Raw genomic sequence first — 19,497 nt, 5'->3', positions numbered from 1 at the left:
TTTACCCATAGATACCGCTTCATCCCACACGGTTCAGGTATTTTCCAAACCCACAATTCTGTCCCTGAAACATAGACTTTCACCTGATTTCTGTTTTCCGGTATTCTTTTCTTTTCTTTACTGTCCTTCTTGAACCCTGCAGTCCTTGTGCCCATCTCAAAGTATCCACCTACAGGAGTGTCCGCCTACAGATGTGTATTTGGTTTATTTTTGCACGCACAAGTTCATGTTGTCTTTTTTCCAGAGAAGTAACCATTATCAGAGACGACAAGGACCCAAGTTTGTTATTTCTAATGCTCATGACCAGACATTCTCTCCCGTTTTCCTTTCTACAAATTCTTTTGACAGGTCCTGCCTATTTGCTCTCATGACATGGCCCATGTCATATATTGTTTATTTTATGACGTCATGTTCACGGCATACCAGGCTTCTAATGTGTATTTTTCCTGCAATAAGATGGAGAATGACTGTTTCACAGGTACTCACCTCACATCACTCACTATTATGGCCTACAAACCTGTTTTTCTCCTATTTTCCTCCACAGGTACAATACGACTCTACTGTGAGAAATATGCAATGTTCATTTCCATGTTTGGTTTCCTTCCTCCCAGAGACATACACTTCATTCTTCCTTTTCATAATTCTTCTGTGCCTCAAACTACTCCTGGGGCATATGATCATTGTCCACTAGGCTTGTAACAATTTGGAGCTGTCAATGTTTTTAAATCCACACACATTTTGGTTTTCTCTATATACTAGTATAACAAGTCACTTTTACATGTTACTTTTCACAGATCCCATTGGTTTCCACCAGCACTAGGTGTCCTTTTCACCCACATATGCGAACCCTTTAAAATGTGTTCTTTCGCATCATTACTGTACTATTCCTTTTTGTATCACCCCCAGCCCTGAAGAGTCACGGGTGATCACCCGATCTGACGAAACACATGTCGGCTGGTTTCATGTTCCTTGTGTCTCCCTTGACAGGAAGACCCTTCTCTCACTCATAAAAAGCAACAGAAAGAACCTGTTGTGTGGGATCTTATCTTTATTAACATACCGTGATTACACTTATAAACGAATTTTTTGTATGCTCTGGAATTTGTCTGCTTAAATCAAAAGGGTGGGCTCCCCCACTTACTTTGTTTCGGAGGTTTTGGGTTTCCTCTGACCAAGAAGCACCAACCCCGATTATCATTTTCTGTACCCTACCACTACCTGTTGAGCGTCATAACATTTCTGAACATTCAAAACCCCTCGTACCATGTGCATTGATCAAGTCACACACATACACACACACACACACGCGTTAGGGAAAGTAGAATACTAGATGGCCTAAAAGGCCCATAAAAAGACCACCCCACTGAAACACTCACCTCTGTCATGGCGAGGAGGAGGACCAAATGACCCACAAAATGAAAAGCTGGCAACCCATGCCCAAAGACCCACAGATTCCTAATATTACACTCAAACTGGGGCCTTCCAACCAGTACCCCAACAAAATGTTTTCAAAATGGAGATACAGAGAAGCCCCAGAAAAGGGCAGGCACAGGAATTTTTGAGACTGAATAATGATGCATGTCTCTCTCTAACAAGCTAACCTTCAAACCACAGCTCTTATCCAACAGGTCTGTATCCAAATCAAAGCTCCAAGTGCACCACCTGTACTGGGTCCCACAACCTATTCAGTAGCTACTTCCGAAGTCCCAACGAGGCCCAAGGGTTCAGGCCAACAAAGACCACGGACTATTTGTTACAAACCAACTCTTTACACTGTGCCAAGCAAAAGACACCCCTGGATTCCAGAAAGCTGCAGACGACCCCTCCAGACACCATCCTAAGACTTGCAATGTTTAGAAAGTTACATAATTTTGCATCTTTGTACACCATCTGCTTAGCATGGGTGTGGCTGCATCTATCCGTAGCAAGAAATCTGCCTAGTCACATGGAGCCTACCTCAACATTTCTACATCCCTTGTATAGGGACCTTTCCCACCTCACTTATACTTCCAATGAACCAAACGCTAGCACTCCACACGCACTTCACAGTGCACTCCTACACATCACATGGTACCAGCACATGACTGCTGTTGGCGCCCAGACATCGGCTAAGTGATGCTATGTCAGCTCACTGATACCCCACACTGTGGGCACAGACAGACTTTACTTATCCCAGGAAATAGCCCCAGAAAAAGCAAAATGTCTCATCCATCTGTACCTATGTAGGATGGGCTAAGGTATAACCAGCAGAGAAAAACCCCATTGAGTAGTGGTAAACATTTCCCAATATGAAACTAACCCCATAGGACTACTTTTTTTTCCGAGCCCAGCAGCACTCAAACAGAACTGGACAGAAGGCATAGGAGGGGCACCATAGAGGAGGACACTGGTTGGCCCACAGATTTTCCAGAAAAGAGATTCTTGGTGGTAGAAAGACCACTGCACTAGTGCACAAACATATCCGCTTTGGGCTCTGTCTGAGGACCAGGATGGGCCTTAGCATATCTGGGTCAGTATTCTTTAATAGCAAAATAGACTGCAGACATGGAGTTCCAGTGCAGGGCCATTCACCTCCATGATACCAGAGGAATGAGTCTAGAAGGGAAGGGTTGAATGCCAGCCTAGATACCCCCATGTCAGAAATACTGGAACACTGAGATAGGTAGGTACATGCGATTAGAAGAGAAGGGGCAACCCCTGATTGTACAGAAACGTACACTGTATTCCTTGTGTTTCAAGGCAAAGGATTGATACCACTTGGTTATAAATGAACATTGTGAAGCAATACTGCATGTACCAGACATGCAATTGGTCACTTTCGTGTTGATGGACACGTACTGGTAATTTGGGGAGTTTGTCTACACCTAGCTCATCCACGGATGGGGTGGCCTCTGCACCCTCGAAACCATACACACCCCAACCCTAGTCATCCCTGGAGTAGATCTGAGTTGTACCAATATCCACTGCAGAAGAAAACAACTCTACTGCATCAGGCTTGAGAAAAAATAACTGCTGGTTACTTTGGCTGGGCTCAGTACAAGGACATTCTGGAAGAATTCATACAGTTTTCTGATACTCATGTAAATATAGAGGATACATACCCTTCTTCACCTTGCAAATAAAGGTGAATGTACACTGGTTAGAAATAACCAGGTGGGAGCTACTTAAAATGATCAACAATACTAAGCTCAGCCTAAATGCTATCAAGGATGAACTAAGAGCCATCAGCGTCATGTGGATGCAATATCAGTATGTGTTGGACTTGATTACTGACTGAAGTTGGGGTATGTGCCAAAATTGGGGCTTCCTGCTGTACTTTCATCTTGGAAAACAACCTAGAAAAAGATACACTGACTCTTGCCATCCACCAGCTGTATTGTCTACAAGCTGACAGGAAGAAGGAGGGTGGTGTCCCTGAGCAGAACTGGGCTGCAGGGGTGCCAGCTTTACAAGCTGGATTGTTTTGTGCATGAAGGTTTACTTTTTTGCACAAAACTAATCCTAAAAGGCATTTTTCTTTTTTTATGTATGATGAACAATGATTCACGCATGGAAAAAGGAAGTAACAAGGAGAAATAAAGATCTTTCTCCTCCTTATGCTTGGGTCTGTGAGGTGCACAATTTTGGCGCAATCCAAGGTTTACAGACCTTTGTAAATCTGGGACTGTGTAGAAATCCATGGGTGGATGCATGTGAATGCCAATGCTCCAACCATGGATCACCACCTTGGCACAAGATAAACCAAGGCAGCAACAGGCGCTGCCATGTGTTACTTAATTTTTTTACAAAGCCTGTCAAGGCATCGCAAATTGGCCCGTGCGCGACTTTGTAAATCTCCAGTAACATTTTGCGTTGTGGCTGCGCCGATGCAAGATGTTAATAAATCTGCCCCAAAATATATTCAAGTGTGCATTGTTACCAACCAGCTCACATGAAGGCTGCACACCATCCAAAACGCAGCAGCTAGACTAGTCCCCAGACTCCCATGCTGAACCCACAGAACATCACACCTTAGTCCACTGGCTGAATAGACATCGTGAGCACATTTCAAACTCCTCTCCAATATCTACAAAGCACTACACAACACAGGCCCTGCCTACCTGAATAGCCACAGTCATTTTCACCAACCCTACAGACATTACCACTGTGCTGGTATCTCACTAGCACACACCCCATACATACACTAAAGCAGAGCAGGGGCCGCACCTTCTCATACCTGAATCTTAAAGTCTAGAATGAACTCCCCAAACACATTAGAGCCTTTCTTCTCTCTCCTTCTTCGATATAAGCTTAAGACTTGTCTTTTACAGTAAACCCTCAAGTGCTGGTCCCACACACGGATCACAGGGCACCTGGATACCCTCACGGGTGATTAGTGCACTATAAAGCACCCTAACATGACAATTTTTGATTTGTGAAATAGTAAGTGCAAGGGCCCAAAGTTTTGCTTAGAGACCCGCGGCTGGTGCTAACGAATGTCAGGATTGCCCAATATGTTATGTTATGTTATGTTATGTTAATTAATCATTTTTATAGCGCACGGCTACTCAAAAAGAGTGTCCCGGCGCTTTTATTGGAGAAAGAAAAAGCTGCAACATAATAACATAACACCAAAAAAAAGACTAAAAGAGAAGTGATCCAAGGATTCGAAAGAGACCGGCTACTGAGTAAACAGCCACGTTTTAAGGCCTTTCCTAAAAGCCAGCAAGCTAGTGGCTCCCCGCAGGGCCAGTGGCAAAGAGTTCCATAGCTGAGATGCCAGCAATCCAAAAGAGCGGCCGCCAAGGCGCGTTTTCTTTACCCGAGGGACAGCAGCCAGGTGCAGGGATTCCGACCTCAGAGATCTGGTCGGATGGTAAAAGACCAGTCTCTTTTGGAGGTACTTAGCTCCCCCCTTGTGCAGAGCTTTATAGGCCAAAGTCAGCGCCTTAAAGGCAATCCTCTTGCGGATGGGCAACCAATGTAAAGTTGCCAACAGGCCAGAGGCACTGGAGCGCCTACTAAGGCCGAAGATTGCCCTGGCCGCGGCGTTCTGCACCACTTGAAGCCGCTGCAGCAAGTACTCTGGAAGGCCCAGGTAAAGAATGTTGGAATAATCCAACCTGGACCCAATCAGAGCCTGAACTGTCAGCGTCCTATGCTCCACGGATAACAGAGGAAGGAACCTCCGCAGCATCCTAAGGATGCCAAAGCACATGCCCGACACCCCCAGTAGCTGAGATTTCAGGGTTAACCTGTTATCCATCTTCACCCCTAGATTCTTTGCAACCTGAGAGGAGCAGGATGGAGGGAACATATCCAGTGGCCACCAAGTCTGCCAGTCAGGCTCGGTGTCACACCCAAAGAAAAGTACTTCGGATTTGTCGGAATTGCACTTAAGGCTGTTTAGATGGAACCAGTGAAAAACAGCCCCAAGGCAATCCCGAATACTGTCCCCGTCAAAGTCACCTCCTCTCTTACAAGAGAAGATGAGCTGGGTGTCATCTGCGTAAGATACGATCTGGGCACCATGCGACTCCACCAGCGCCGCCAACGGGGTCATAATGATGTTAAAGAGGGTCGGGCTCAAAATGGAGCCCTGAGGGACCCCGACTCCCAGAGGCGGCATCACGGCGGAATCAGGCGGGGCCCAGATCGTTTGCCGGCAGCCGGCAAGAAAGGAAGAAAACCAGTTGAACACCGTCCCCCGTATGCCTATCTCGCGAAGTCTTGCGAGAAGACCAGCATGGGGAACGGTGTCGAAAGCCGCCGACAGGTCTAACATCACCAGCATGACTTTGCCCCCAGAGTCCAGAACACCTTTAATGGTTTCCGAAACCTCCAGGAGCGCTGTCTCAGTGCTAAGATGGGGACGAAAGCCCGATTGGGTGGCGTGCAGGATCTCATTAGATTCAAGAAAATTGGAGAGCACGCCTTGAACGTGCTTCTCCAGAATCTTCGTGAGGGCCGGCAGCAAAGAGATGGGCCTATAATTAACTGGGGCCTTCGGGTCTAGGCCAGGTTTTTTGAGCAAGGGAATCACCATCGCCTGTTTCCAGGTTTGCGGGACCACACCCAGCCTCAACGAAAGATTCAAAAGCGGATTGGCCAGCGGGTTAATCACCTCCGCTACTTTCGCTAAAAATTTAGCAGGGCATGGGTCGAGGGGAGAACCTGATTTTAAATTGCCCATTAGAGCCAGCGAGTCCGGAGCAGAGATTGGAGGAAACACACTCAGCGTCACCCCTGGCCCGGCCTGTGGCGGTGTGATGATGTCCAGTTCAGTCTGGCCCACCGACACTGGTACCAGGAATGACTCCTGGATGCGTTGGATCTTGCTCGTAAAGAAGTCAGCAAGGTCCGTAGCCCAGGTACCGGATGGTTTTTGGTCCGAGGTGTTAGACCAGGGGGAGGTGAATTCTCTCACGATGGAGAAAATCTCCCTGCAGGAGTTGGAGGCGGCGTCAATTCTCCTGGCTAAATAAGCTTTTTTCTCCAGGCGAATGTCCCGGTGATAAGCCTTAACCGCCGTTTTGTAGGTCAACTTGGCAACAGTGTCATATTGTGCCCGCCAAGCTCTTTCGGCTACCTTGCACTGCTGCCGCGTAGCCGACAGTGCAGCGGTAAACCAAGGCGCGGAGACCCGTTTCGGTGTCGGGCGAGATGTTACTTCCGGGGCAAGATCGTTTAGCCTGTCCAAAAACCAGTCCTGCATAGTCTGCAAATCCCTGTCTAGATCGCCTGAGAGGAGGCAGGGATGGACCACAGCTGCTTGAGCCAGCATCTCTGGGGTTACTCGGTGGAATGCCCTATGGACACGACCCTGTTGATGTGCCAGGATAGGCACTGACTTCACTATGCCCTTGATCACAAATTTGGCAAGAAAGTGGTCTGACCAAAGGACAGGAGTAACCTCTATACCCTCGAGAGGGACAGACGAGAAAACTTGGTCAAGGGTGTGCCCCTTCTCGTGCGTAGGCTCCTGAAGGTAAGGGATAAGTCCCAGAGGGGTCAGCGCCTCAGAGAGTTTGGTGGCAGCCGGATCGGAAGGATCATCCAACCGAAAGTTGAGATCGCCTGCCACGATAAAATGTTCAGCTTTCAGGGCCAACTCCACCAGCACCGAGTCCAGATCTTCAAAGAAGGTGCCGGGAGCACCAGGTGGCCTGTATATGAGCAGTCCCTTAAAGGATTGATGGGGCGATAGAGTGATAGAGAAGGCTAGGGTCTCAGAGCCTCGGATGTCAATAGCTGGCAGGATCGCACAGGGGGTTCCTTTCCGGACCACAAGCGCCACTCCACCTCCCCTTCCCTTGGCTCTATCCTTTCTAAAGATGTTATAATCAGGCGGGATTGCCATAGCGACGTCAGGGTTAGAAGAGTCTGCCCACCATGTCTCAGTAAGCATGAGGCATAGTGGCTTCTCTATATCGAGAAGCTCATAGATGTCCTGCGCATGTTTGCATGCTGACCTGGTGTTTAATAGCATGCATCCGAAGCCCATCCTGGAGGTGTTATTGCTCGGCCGTGAGGTGAGCGAGCGGGTCGGGCACCAGCCACAGCCCGGGCAGCGGGATTTCCCATGATGACGACCAGGGAACACAGTGCGACAGCCCGAGCCATGGGGATAAAAAGTGCGAAGTTCGCTAGGGGAATAGCACAAGACGGGGGTCACAGGGGGACACATCCCTGGTGGTAGAGTCCCACCCGCCGCACCGCCTGCTCCCGGGACGCTGACGGGCGCAGACGGGCAGGACTCTGGCTTGACTCCGGCGCGAGTCCGGCGCTCCCGCTGCGCGTCACCGCTGCGCGCAAGTGGCGAGCATTAAGTAGGGCCAGAAGTCGTATTAATCCACAACGAGATGCTCCTTGTCCATTTATCTCGCTCTTGCAGAATTCTGCTTTCTCCTTTTGTTGCAATATTACCATCTTTTACTTTATTCTTCTTTCCCCCTTGTGTTTATTCCTCTTTTGCTCTGTGTCAAAGTCTGATGAGGAAAATAAGTGTCAGCCCCAAAAAGAAGGTGATGGTGGACCCCACCTGCAACCACAGACTCAAATCAAATTAAGCACTGCTCATATGTGGCAAAATGGCAAATTCATGTGCATAATAATGCTTGTCTAATTGAAGAAAATATGTAACTAGTGTGCCATCTTTCCAAACTAACATAGTATATTTAACCTTTTTTTTTATAACAATAACATTAAAATAACATAAACAGGAAGCAACACTATCAACAAGTTGTAATGCATTAACCATGAGCACTCACCATTTTCCTTCTTCATTTTCATATTGTTGAACTGTATATCCAAACATGTCCTCTACTGGTCCACTGAAGGTCAATGCATTTTTCACATCAACATTGAATGAAAGAGCATGTTGTATCAAAGCTGCAAAAGGAAACAAAATTGTTCAAATATTCAGATTATTTAGATGTGATATACATTTCACAAATTTGCAAATGCACACAAAATACAGAATCGAAGTTATACAATTAAGTTATACAATTAACAGCCTTCTTGTCAGAAAAGGAGCCTGGACAAACCCCGACGTTCCTGGCGCATCACAGACTAGTTGATATCCTATTTTACTTGGTGACAGGGGTAGTAGAGGTTGGAGAGGAGCTTTTTTTTATTATGAAGGAAGATCTTAGTCAAATAATGATTCCTTGCCCCAATTGTTTGCATTGAAATGACTAGTGGTGAGACTTCCTGTAGCATCCATTATGGTGGCTACCCCGATCTGAATAGTAAAATCTTGAAAATTGGGTAGTTTGGTCACATATCCAATTCCTGGGACCTCCTAATCACATGTTCTTTGAACAACTATTGGTGCAGAAATGTATCATTTATTTTTAAAATGCATATTATATGATTATTTGTTTATGATAGTACTTCTTATGTATGCAAATATATATTTTTCTTTCAAATAAACTTTAAGCTTAAACAAAGAAATGTATCATTATACTCAAACCAACAACTTCACTCATTCTCCCAGACTTCAGTTCATTCTGGATCAGAAAATGAGCCCCTTCTCATGGAGTTCTCACTATAAGATAGAAGTGGGTCTGCTGACACCAATTTTTATCAAGTGAACTCCACATTCAGCAACGTTTGTCCAAATACATGCATATTTTGTAAAAAAAGAATCAAAACGTGTTATCTCTAGATTATTCTACATCATGGTTTCAAAATTCTGGACCAGGAAGGACCAATTCTGCAGAATTACCAACATTACTGAACATAGATATGTTATGCTATCTTTAGTTATCATTCATTTGTCAATTGTGAAAGCATTCACTTCAAATGCTGCTCCAAGGGGTAGTCCTGAAATTTGGATGATAGCTACTGATCGCACCTACGGGTGCATAGAAAGCGTGGGCCAAATTACAGCAAAACCTTCTTAACCGATTTGGGTTAGCCTATATTTTGGGAAGTCTGCTTTCCAGAGCTCATTCTCAAGTCGAAGCCTTTTTTTTACTTTTGCACCATGCACTGTCAAGGTGTCAACAACTGCTGTATCTTTCATTTCTCTTAGCATCGATCTGTACCATCACAATCAGTAATAGTGTGACGGTTGCCGCTGCTATGGGGAAAAATAATGTTTACTTTTTATGACCGCTCAACAAAAGGGCTTTGTTGGAGCTCCCAGCTTCCGTATAACACACGTTGCTGCCTCCTGCAGGTAGCAATGGATGTACCTGCCTTCCCTTCACATATGATCGTTCAGATCCTGTTTAGAAGGTTTTATAGGTTGTATTGGCCGTTCCTGTAGACAGTTATAAATGGTTAAGCCTGTTTTCTGGTTCTTCTTACATTTTCACCAATATAGGAAGTAGTCAATCACAATGTACTTATACACAACCTAAAGAGTGGTATGGTATTATTTGAGAAAGGACTATTCTTATAAATCCTTCAATACAATTCAAGGATATTCTATATTCTATAAGTCAAACCTTTACCCTTACCCTTAGGTTGCTGGGGGTTCAGAGGCAGTCATTCAAACAGACTTCATTTCCAGTTAAGTGCAACGCATGCAACCACACAACCAATAGCCAATGAAATAAAGCTGAAAAGAAAATACCCCAAGAATAGATCAATGCCTACCTAACAAAATATCTGCCACCAATGGAGAGACAGATAGTGCACTAATAGATAGATAATACACTCATACTTGAAATTAATTTAACAAAACCAATTCTTGTATACAGTGGTCGACCCCCTTATCTGGGAATATGTAAATGCCTTACAGATAACCATAAACTTTCCATATATTAATCAGCCTTCTTGCTAGGTCTTCACATCTGGAGTACTCACTGTAAGGTAAACACTATTTTGGCCTTGTCTGATATTTCAAGAAAAGATGCAACAGTTGTACGTCTTACAGAAAACCACATATGAGATGTATAGGTATATGTATATTCATAACAAAACATATGCACAGAATACTGTGCAAATAGCATGGCTCTCAGTTTTGCTCTTGAAAGTACCAACTTGAACAAGAAATCTCAAATTTCAAAAATTGTATATAAAATTATGCACCTCTAATATTTTGAACTATCCTTCACTTGATCTTTCTCACTTCTGGAAATATCTGGAAAGTGCTCCAGCTATAAAGGCAAGAAAAAATAATCAAGCAGTTGCAGAACCAGAGTGACCTGTCTCCCAAAGTGGGACACTACTCTGAAGCCTACAGAGAATAGGAAAACTGTGGACCTGCCGGGCTAGAATAGGGGTGCAATTAGCTCCTACCATGTCAGGGAAAGAAAAAGGGTTTGTCAAGACTATTCGGCCTCAACATTAGTGGATGGACACTAATGTGAGTGGACATTCACATTAGTGGATAAACCTTTACAGGCCATCAGTTCTTTTGCAACGTAGATGACTTCAGGTCAGCATGGCTGGGTTCTAATGTCCTCAGGGATCTTAGAGAGCTCTTTACCTTGAGCTGCCCTCTATACAGGTTTCAGTCAGCTGGGACTTACTTATGATCGTATTGATGAGTGACAGCAATTCTCCATGTTCTGGATAGGTCAAACTTCTCTTTTTTCAGGAAAGCTAGAGAAGAAGTTATCTCTCCAGACTTCCAGAATTGTTCCCAGCCTTGGTAAAAACGACACCTTTCAGAGATCTATGAGGGGAGCTTGTATCAAAAACGGCCAGTGGTGGGACGTTTTGGCCTTTCAAGCTGAAGTGCTGAGCCAAAGCAAAAACACACATACTGTTAGCAAGAGTTTTTCACAGGCCTTCATAAGATAGGATGAGAATGGTAGGCACAACTGGGCAAGAAAAACATTGACTCCCAGCACAAAGAAAGAGGCCAGAGAAGGCTCAGCATGTTGATTGGACCTTGCACAAACTCGAAATCGTGAGCTGCACTCAGCATATCTATGGTCACATCTGCAGGCACAGCTGGCACGCATTAGTACTAGTAGTGGTCAGTCCTGTGTGTTCTGGAAGTAAACATCATGGTACCTACAAAAGGGTCAATGGGGAATCTTTTGTGAGAGCTGCCCCAAAGATGAGGAATTAGGTATCGTTCCTAACTAAATTGCAGTAGACTACTGTACCCATCTCTGGTAGCATTCACAATGACAAAGCAGTTCTTGGTGGATGCTTTGAGGTCACGTTGGAGGGAATGCAATATAAGTGGTTCTTTCTGAATCCAGACAAAATTGAGCTAAGGTGGATTGGAAACCCTGAGGACAGTGCCAAATTAGGTATGCTGCAAGATTAATTACACATTGAAAATTATCTATTCCTTTATCTAAAGTATAAACTCTGTCATTGTGTTGAGCAACAGACTGTTGAAGACTTGATTAAACACCTAACCACTGGGCCTCCCCTCCATGCTGAGCCCTTGTTTGGCTACTTGGGGTAGGTTGCTCTTAGGGCTCCATACCTTTTTTTTCACATAATGTATCCACTCCAGATTTGCGACCTGTTTTTCAAACAGCCCGGGGATTCTAAAGTTACCCAGGGTTTGTGGATTCCCTTAGAGAGGATCGAGAAAATAGGTTAAATTTAGTTACATTTTGAGTCTTTACGGCAAAATCAATCAATTATTCAAGATTTATAAAGAGTGGTAAATGCTGAAAAATTGGAAACAGAAAAGCTATAGAGTTCTAAAAAGTGAACAAAATTCAAAATTCAGCAAGCAGTTGTATGTGTAGATCCCTCAACGTTTTTACCAAAAACCTAACTGTTGAAATAAATAAATATTGAAAATGAATAGGAAGAAAGGCCATTTTTGACAAAGTTATCATCTGTAATTTTACATCACAATTGCCATTTTACAAAAGCAATATGCCACTACGTCCACTAGACGCTTCTAGTTGTGGAGATATATAGGCTTTGGAGGTTGTCCAAGAACTCAAGGTAAGCAGAGCAAACAACTGACCTCCACCACATAATGTTTTTTCATTGTGTACCGAGTATAGACCAATTCATATGATAAAATATGTAGAGTGCAGAATAGGTACTAAGGACACCTATGTATTTCTGAAATGGTCACAAGATGGTGCATTTAGAAGCAGGGGTTATTTGTACATCTCTGAATTTGTGGGTACCTGTATTAGCATAGGATTTAGAGGGAATTTAAAAAAATTTTTTGTTTCTTACACACTGGCTTCAATTTAGAAAGCACAAATGCAGCGAAATCCAATTGTTAATAACAAAAATTCCAGTATTTTATGCTTCCACATGTCCTCTGATAATAATGTTTTTTTTTTGTAAAACCGTTTTTATTGCAGAGCTAAATCATATATACACCTTACACTTATGAGCGTTTTGCATGGTCATTATCAATACTTCTTTCCTATTTGGGTAATTCGTATACACGGCCTATAAGCCCACAACCCGGGGGTCGGGCGGCGTCAAATTATGAATCACCCCTCGCAGCAACCCTTGAACACCTTCAATTCCCCATGCAAGGCTTCTTCAAACTGCTTTTACTCTTTTCACCCCTCCCCCCAAACACCTCCTCCCCCCCAACTTCCAAACTCCACAAACCCCCCCCCCTCATTTCCCAGCGACTGCACCTACGCCTGGACTCGCTGTTAGTGTGTGTTTATGGACTCTGTCAGGAGTGATCCAGGATGCCCAAAGAAAGTGCCCCTGTTGTGTCAGTGGGATCCTCAGTTCCTTCCTCCTTCTCCAGCGTACTATCTCGTAGTGCCTGCACTAGCGCCTCCCATGCTGCTGCCGCTTCCAATGCCCTATCGTCAGGTTTGCGGCGAGCCAATTGGTATCTGAGAGTACTTTTGCTCGCCGCCAATTTGAGACACTCATTGAGCCATCTTTTGTGCGTGGGCCCCTTTTTTGATTTCCAATTTCTGGTTATTTCCCTCTTAGCCAGTATCAGTCCCATATCTATAAACTTACTTGTGATCCTATTCTTGGGTGTGTGCGGAAACCAATGCAGCACTCCGAACCGCCTTTGTGTATTGTAGTTCCCTGTCTGTTGCGTTGTTCAATGTCTCGCCAATCTCCTGCCAATAGTCTCGTAAGTGCGGACAGTCCCATAACATATGCCCTAAGTCAGCCTCTGCTGTGTTACATCTGGGGCAAGCCGCAGTTTCCACCACAAAATATTTTCCGATTTTCCCTGGTGTAAGGTAGGCTCTGTGGAGAATATAAAAATGTATCAATTGGAAGCGTGCGTTCCTCGTGCTCTTCCTTGCCCGTCTTAGTAGTTGCGCCCACGTTGTGTCAGGGATCTCCATCTGGAGGTCTAGTTCCCATTTGGCCTTCAGTGTTGTCAGAGGTTTTAAAGGTTCTCGCAGCATTCTAGAATAGAGGCACGTCACTGCCTTATATGTACCAGCTGCCAACATGGTGTATTGGCAGGCCGTGGATGTGGCGGGCTCTAGCAGTCCCTCCCCCCAGTGTGCCTGTATAGCCCTGGCCACAGCAGCGTGCATCAGGTAGTCTCCTATCGGTCTTGCAAGATCTGGTATGAAAGTAATGTCCCGTCTTCGTACAGGCCACCCAGCATTTGTAACCCCGCATCTTCCCACCCCTGCAATCGCGACCAGTCGCCGCCGTGTGGGAGCGCTGTCACCATTCCCAGCGGTATCTTGGGTGCATACATACGCCGCACTCCCGCTCTCCGCCGTGCACGATTCCAGCAGAGCCTGAACGTCTGCTCTTCTAGGGACAAGTCTTTGAGGATGAGCTTCTGCTGTAGCGTAATGTACGCAAGCACATGTCGGGGGGGGGTACCTCCGTCCCTCTCCCGCTCCGGGCCCCGATACACCCTCGCCACCTCCTGCGTAAAGACTTGTAATTGAGCCGCTAGGTAGTAGAACTCAAAATCCAGAACTACCATGCCCCCCTCATCCTTAGGCCGGATCAACGTATCTAACGCTATTCTGCGTCTGCCCGTGCCCCACAGGAACGATATCAGCAATGATCGCAACTGCTGAAATATAGAGCCAGGAATCCACACCGGTAGCGTACGGAAGTAGTAGAGGAGGCGCGGTAGAGCTATCATTTTCACAAAGGAGATGCGGCCTCTCACCGAGAGCGGAAGGGTGGCCCAAAAGGACATACTCCCTTTCAGTGCCCGGATACAACGGCCCACATTGCCCTCTAGCATATCCGCCGCCTTGTGGTACACATATACTCCTAGATATTTCAAACAGGTAGGTTCCCAGTTGAGTAACGGACGATTGGCAGCTCGCTTCTCTCCATGTCGCTATGGGAATAAGCAGGATTTAGACCAATTTACTTTTAGGCCTGATAGCTTTCCAAAAAGGTCGAGAAGTCTCTCTGCACCCTCCAGCGCCTCACTGGCATCCTCTAGAAATATTAACAGGTCATCCGCATACAGCGAAATAGCATGCGGGTTTCCCCTACAGACTAGGTCCCTGTAATGACGTCCCGTCCGTGCTTCTGCCACAACTGGCTCTATTGCTAAGGCAAACAGCAGGGGGGATAGCGAACACCCCTGCCTAGTACCGTGGCACACTTGGTACTGGTGCGATATTAGGGAGCCTATCCGGACTCGTGCCGTTGCGGACGTGTATAGTACTTTGATCCAACCTATATAATTATCGCCAAGGCTGAAGCGCTTCATGACCCTATAGAGATAACCCCATTCGAAACTGTCAAACGCCTTTTCGATATCAACTGATAATACTAAGGGCATTCGCGTCTCTAGCATCGGGTCACCCATTAGCCGTATCAGTCGGCGGACATTGATGGTAGTGTTCCGCGTGGGGATGAAGCCAGATTGATCACTGTGAATCAACTCCGTTTTGTGGTTCAACAGTCTAGTGGCAAGTATTGTACTCAGGATTTTGTAGTCCGTTGTCAACATGGACAGCGGGCGATAAGAGGCTAGCTTGGTCATCTCCCTCCCTGGCTTCAGTAAGGGGATCATCAAGGCTTCGCACATGGATGTAGGCAGCTGTCCCCTAGACTTAGCTTCGTTGTAAACCACCTGGAGCCTCGGAGCTAGTTGCTCCAAGTATTTGCTGTAAAATTCTATGGGCTATCCGTCCAAGCCCGGGTTTTTTTTCTCGAGCCATCTGCTTCACCACGCTCCCTATCTCCCCCTGCGTAATATCCCTACCCAGGTCATCTGACTGTTCCTGATCTAACTGCGGTAATTGCAGTCCCTCCAAAAAGGTGTCGATCTCACATTCTCGTCCTTCCAATCCGCTTTCGTAAAGCGTTTCATAATATGACCGGAGGTTATCCAGGATCCCTGTTTGGGTATTACATATACGACCCCCTTCTTCTTCAATGGCCAAGATCGGGTGGCTATGTCTAGTTTGGTTAGCCAACCAAGCAAGCATCGTCCCTGCCTTGTCCCCCTCGGCGTGCGCCCTCGTCAGGTAAATTTTATGGTCGAAGCTCCGGAGCCGCTCCATTTCGACCTCCACTGCTTCCTTGGCCTCACCAACAGCTTCCTGTAGCTCAGGATGTTTAGGGCGCGCCAACTCAGCTTTCCGCAATGCTCTCTCTGCCTTATCCAAATCGTCTAATAACGTTTTGCGGGCCCCTGCATACTTCCCGATACAGTGACCCCTAACGACAACCTTGAAGGCGTTCCACTCCATCGCTCTGGTGGCCGTGGTGCCATCGTTTTCCCTGAAGTATTGTGTAATTCTGTCCTCTAGCGCTTTCTCCCTCTGATAATAATGATACCTCACTTGTGCGGGTAGGCCTAATGGCTGTGGGAGGAAAGGACCCAAAATACATAATGAATACATGCCATTTTTCATATTAAAACTGACCATTATTTTGCAAAGTGGGTAGCTTTAGATATTGGGCCCTTGCGCAGCCAGCACCTAGGGAAACCTAGAAAACTTGCACATGTTTTAAAACTATACACCTAGGTGGGGTCACTTGTATAGCTCTCACCTGAATATTCTTACCCAGAATCTCTTGCAAACCTCAAACTTTTACTAAAAAACACATTTTCCAAACATTTGTGTTATGGAAAACTCTGGAATCTGTGAGGAGTCACAAACTTCTTTCCACCCAGCATTCCCCCTAGTCTTCCAATAAAAATGGTACATCACTTGTGTGCTTAGACCTAGTGCCTGGGACAGGAAATGCCTCAAAACACAACATGTATCCATCACATTTGGCCACTGAAAAGCAACCCTTTTATTGAAAAGTGAATAGCTGTGGAGCTTGGGCCCTGGCTCAGCTGGCACCCGGGGAAACCTAGCAAACTTGCACATTTTTGAAAACTATACACCTAGGGAAATCCATGGTGGGGTGACTTGCGTTGCTCTCTCTAGGTTTTGTTGCCCAAAATTGCTCTAGCTCAGCTGGCACCTAGGAAAACCTACCAGACGTTTAAATTTTTTTAAACTGGACAACTGGGGGAGTATACATGTGTGTGACTTGCGTGGCTCTTGAAAGGAAGTACGCCGACCGGGTATGGATAATTAACCTCTTTACTTGTACTCTTTCGTAATGTGACCGGCAAGGACAACAGGTCACAGTAAGTGCTGCCTTGCAGGTCATTCAAACTCTAACATTCTACCCATTATGATCCCAGGGTCCAAAGAGAACCCAAAACATCTTCCCATTTTCCTTACCACAAAAGATGAATAAAATAAATGAATAAATGATAAATAAATGTACATACAACCCTGACTCAGAATGCATTTCAACAACACCTTAACAAGAAATTTCTACACAAAAACACATATATATACAGCATAAATGAACAGCTATATTTTATAATCATGAAACCTAACAGGCATAGTACGCTTCCTTAAAGACCTCCTAACTACAGCATCTTATGCCTCGTACATGGCAGGAACACCCTGTGCTCCAACCCCCCGCAATACAGAGATATTCAACTTGTTCCAACACTTGCCATCATTTAACGTCACAGTATGTGTTCCCACACTCACCATCTCCTTAGGGTTAGAAAAACAACTGTTACCCTTAACAACACTAACCTTTCTAACCCGAATCATATCACCCAGTCTCACCATCTGTTTTTTAGAAGCACTCCACACATACCTGTTTTGAACAAACTCCCTCCTTTCTTTCACACTCTCCAAAGTTTCTTTCGAAGGCATCTCATTCTGCATCCACACACGGTTCAGCTTAGATCCTGGCACCCTACCTTTCATTAAGATAGAAGGTGAAACCTTACTATCCGCATTGGGGGTAGTGGGGATAGCCATAACAACTTCCTTACTTCCAGCATGCAATCCAAGCCATTTACCAAAGACAACTGAATGTTCTCCTTTATCACCTGTTACAACGCTCAACTAAGCCATTTCTTTTAGGATGATACAACGATGTCTTTGTGTGTTTTATCCCAAAATTAATCTCATCAGGTACACCTTCTTACAAAAACAACTTCTCCAAAACATTCTTTATGACACATGAAGTGATGCTGCTCACAAATGCCACTTCAGGCCACCTTGACTGATGATAATCAAGTATTACGATGCATTACTTGACCTAGTTATTGCCAACACTGTAGGAGAGTAGGGTCTGCTATCCTATGGTCACCCCAAATTTTTGCTTTTTGCTTCACTGGTTTATGACTTAATGTGGCTGTGGGCCTGCTAATCAGACCCACAGCCTGCTGTTCTCTCTCTAAATTGTTACCCATGCACTTTAGGTGCATAACGAAATTGGAACTGGTTCACCTTATTGGCCCCTGTAACAGTGTACCCAGGTACCCAGGGCATAGGTGCTTCCAAGGCCTACCAGGGGCTGCAGCACGTATTGTGCCACCCCTGGCCTGGCCTCCATATTTGACACAACTGGCTGATCACTCAGCTGGGGTAAGTCGGTGTAACCACCCCTTACTTAGGTGTAGTATGCCTATACCTAACCTAAAATGGACACATATGTTCCTATCAGCCACTCCTATGGAAGGCCTCATCAATCCTGGAGGCAGAGTGCTTGGAAATAAGTGAGATAGTGCTCTGGCATGAGCTGAGCCTGTCTGCAGCTTTCGGAACCATGTCCTTTAGCTGTTTCATGATACTGCCATACCATATACTCTTAAGTGCATTATGAACCTCGTGGTTAAATGCTATCTTTGGTTTGGCTTTATCAAAACATGTCGAGTAAGGTGTCATACGAATTGGAATACTACCCCCTCGCCAGTTTTGGCGACGGGGGTACCATTCTTCTAGAGGGACACGACATGTACCTAGCCTGAACCCCGGTTAAAGTTAAACAGAGCCTCAGCATCACAAAATGGATGCTGCCACCACAGACACAAGTCTGACCTCCTGCTGCTGGGAGTCCTTCCAGCGAGGGCAGCTTGGACAAAGGGTTTCCTGCCTTGGGAGGTGCTAGCACCACCCCAGACAGGATTTTGTGTATTGGGTAGGACAGGACTGAATAGAATCAGACATGCCTGGGGCACACAAGGTGTCCCTGTGCATAGGCCAGTTCAAACCGGTGCTGGGGCCTTCCAGCCCCAGTCCTGGCGCGAAACTGGACAAAGGAAAGGGGGTGTAACCACCCCCCTTCCTGGTTCCACCCAGAGGAGGGACCTAGTAGGTGATCCGGCCCCCCAGATTCGAATAAGAGTGGGAGCTGTGTCCTGAGACTTCAGATCATCCTGAATCAACTTGAAACTAAGAAGACGACTGGACTTCGACATTCTGCTGCACAGAAGACTGAAGAGCATCTCCCTTGTGGCCTAGGAGTGGCCACCCTGTGAACACAGGCACCATCCAGCAACTCGACGTCTGCTTTGCCTCTGCCTCCCGCCGGAGCCCGAGCCCAGAGCCTGACAAGACCCAGACTCCCAGACTTCTCACAGCCCGATCCACAGTCCCTGCAAAGAAGGGACCCGTGGAGGCACCGAGAGACGTGGGACCGGGCCTCTTGAAAGACCCCCGAGAAGCTGACTGCGCAGCACCCGAGGCACCCTCGATGCTGTGCTTTGGGGTTTGAGAAGCCCCAACCTCGAGCAGCCCTTGCACCGAAGATCAGCCCCCCAGCATCTCCACGATCTGCGTGAGGCCCTTTTGCACTGTGCCACTTGACGTGCCATCCCGGCCACTTGCCACG

At 46.1% G+C, this 19,497-nt stretch overlaps 1 protein-coding gene across 1 annotated transcript in view; it reads right to left on the bottom strand.

The window, feature by feature from the left end:
- The window catches only part of ITGA1 (integrin subunit alpha 1), a 1,037,437-nt gene that overhangs the window by 823,003 nt on the left and 194,937 nt on the right, over positions 1-19,497 (bottom strand). The window contains exon 2 of the mRNA XM_078675060.1: positions 8,250-8,370. Within this exon, the coding sequence (XP_078531186.1) occupies positions 8,250-8,370 (121 nt within the window). The remainder of the gene's footprint in view (positions 1-8,249; positions 8,371-19,497) is intronic.

The sequence above is a fragment of the Lissotriton helveticus genome, chromosome 2_1 (genome assembly GCF_964261635.1).
Source record: "Lissotriton helveticus chromosome 2_1, aLisHel1.1, whole genome shotgun sequence".
NCBI lineage: Eukaryota > Metazoa > Chordata > Amphibia > Caudata > Salamandridae > Lissotriton > Lissotriton helveticus.
This window is presented reverse-complemented; position numbering and strand designations above follow the sequence as displayed.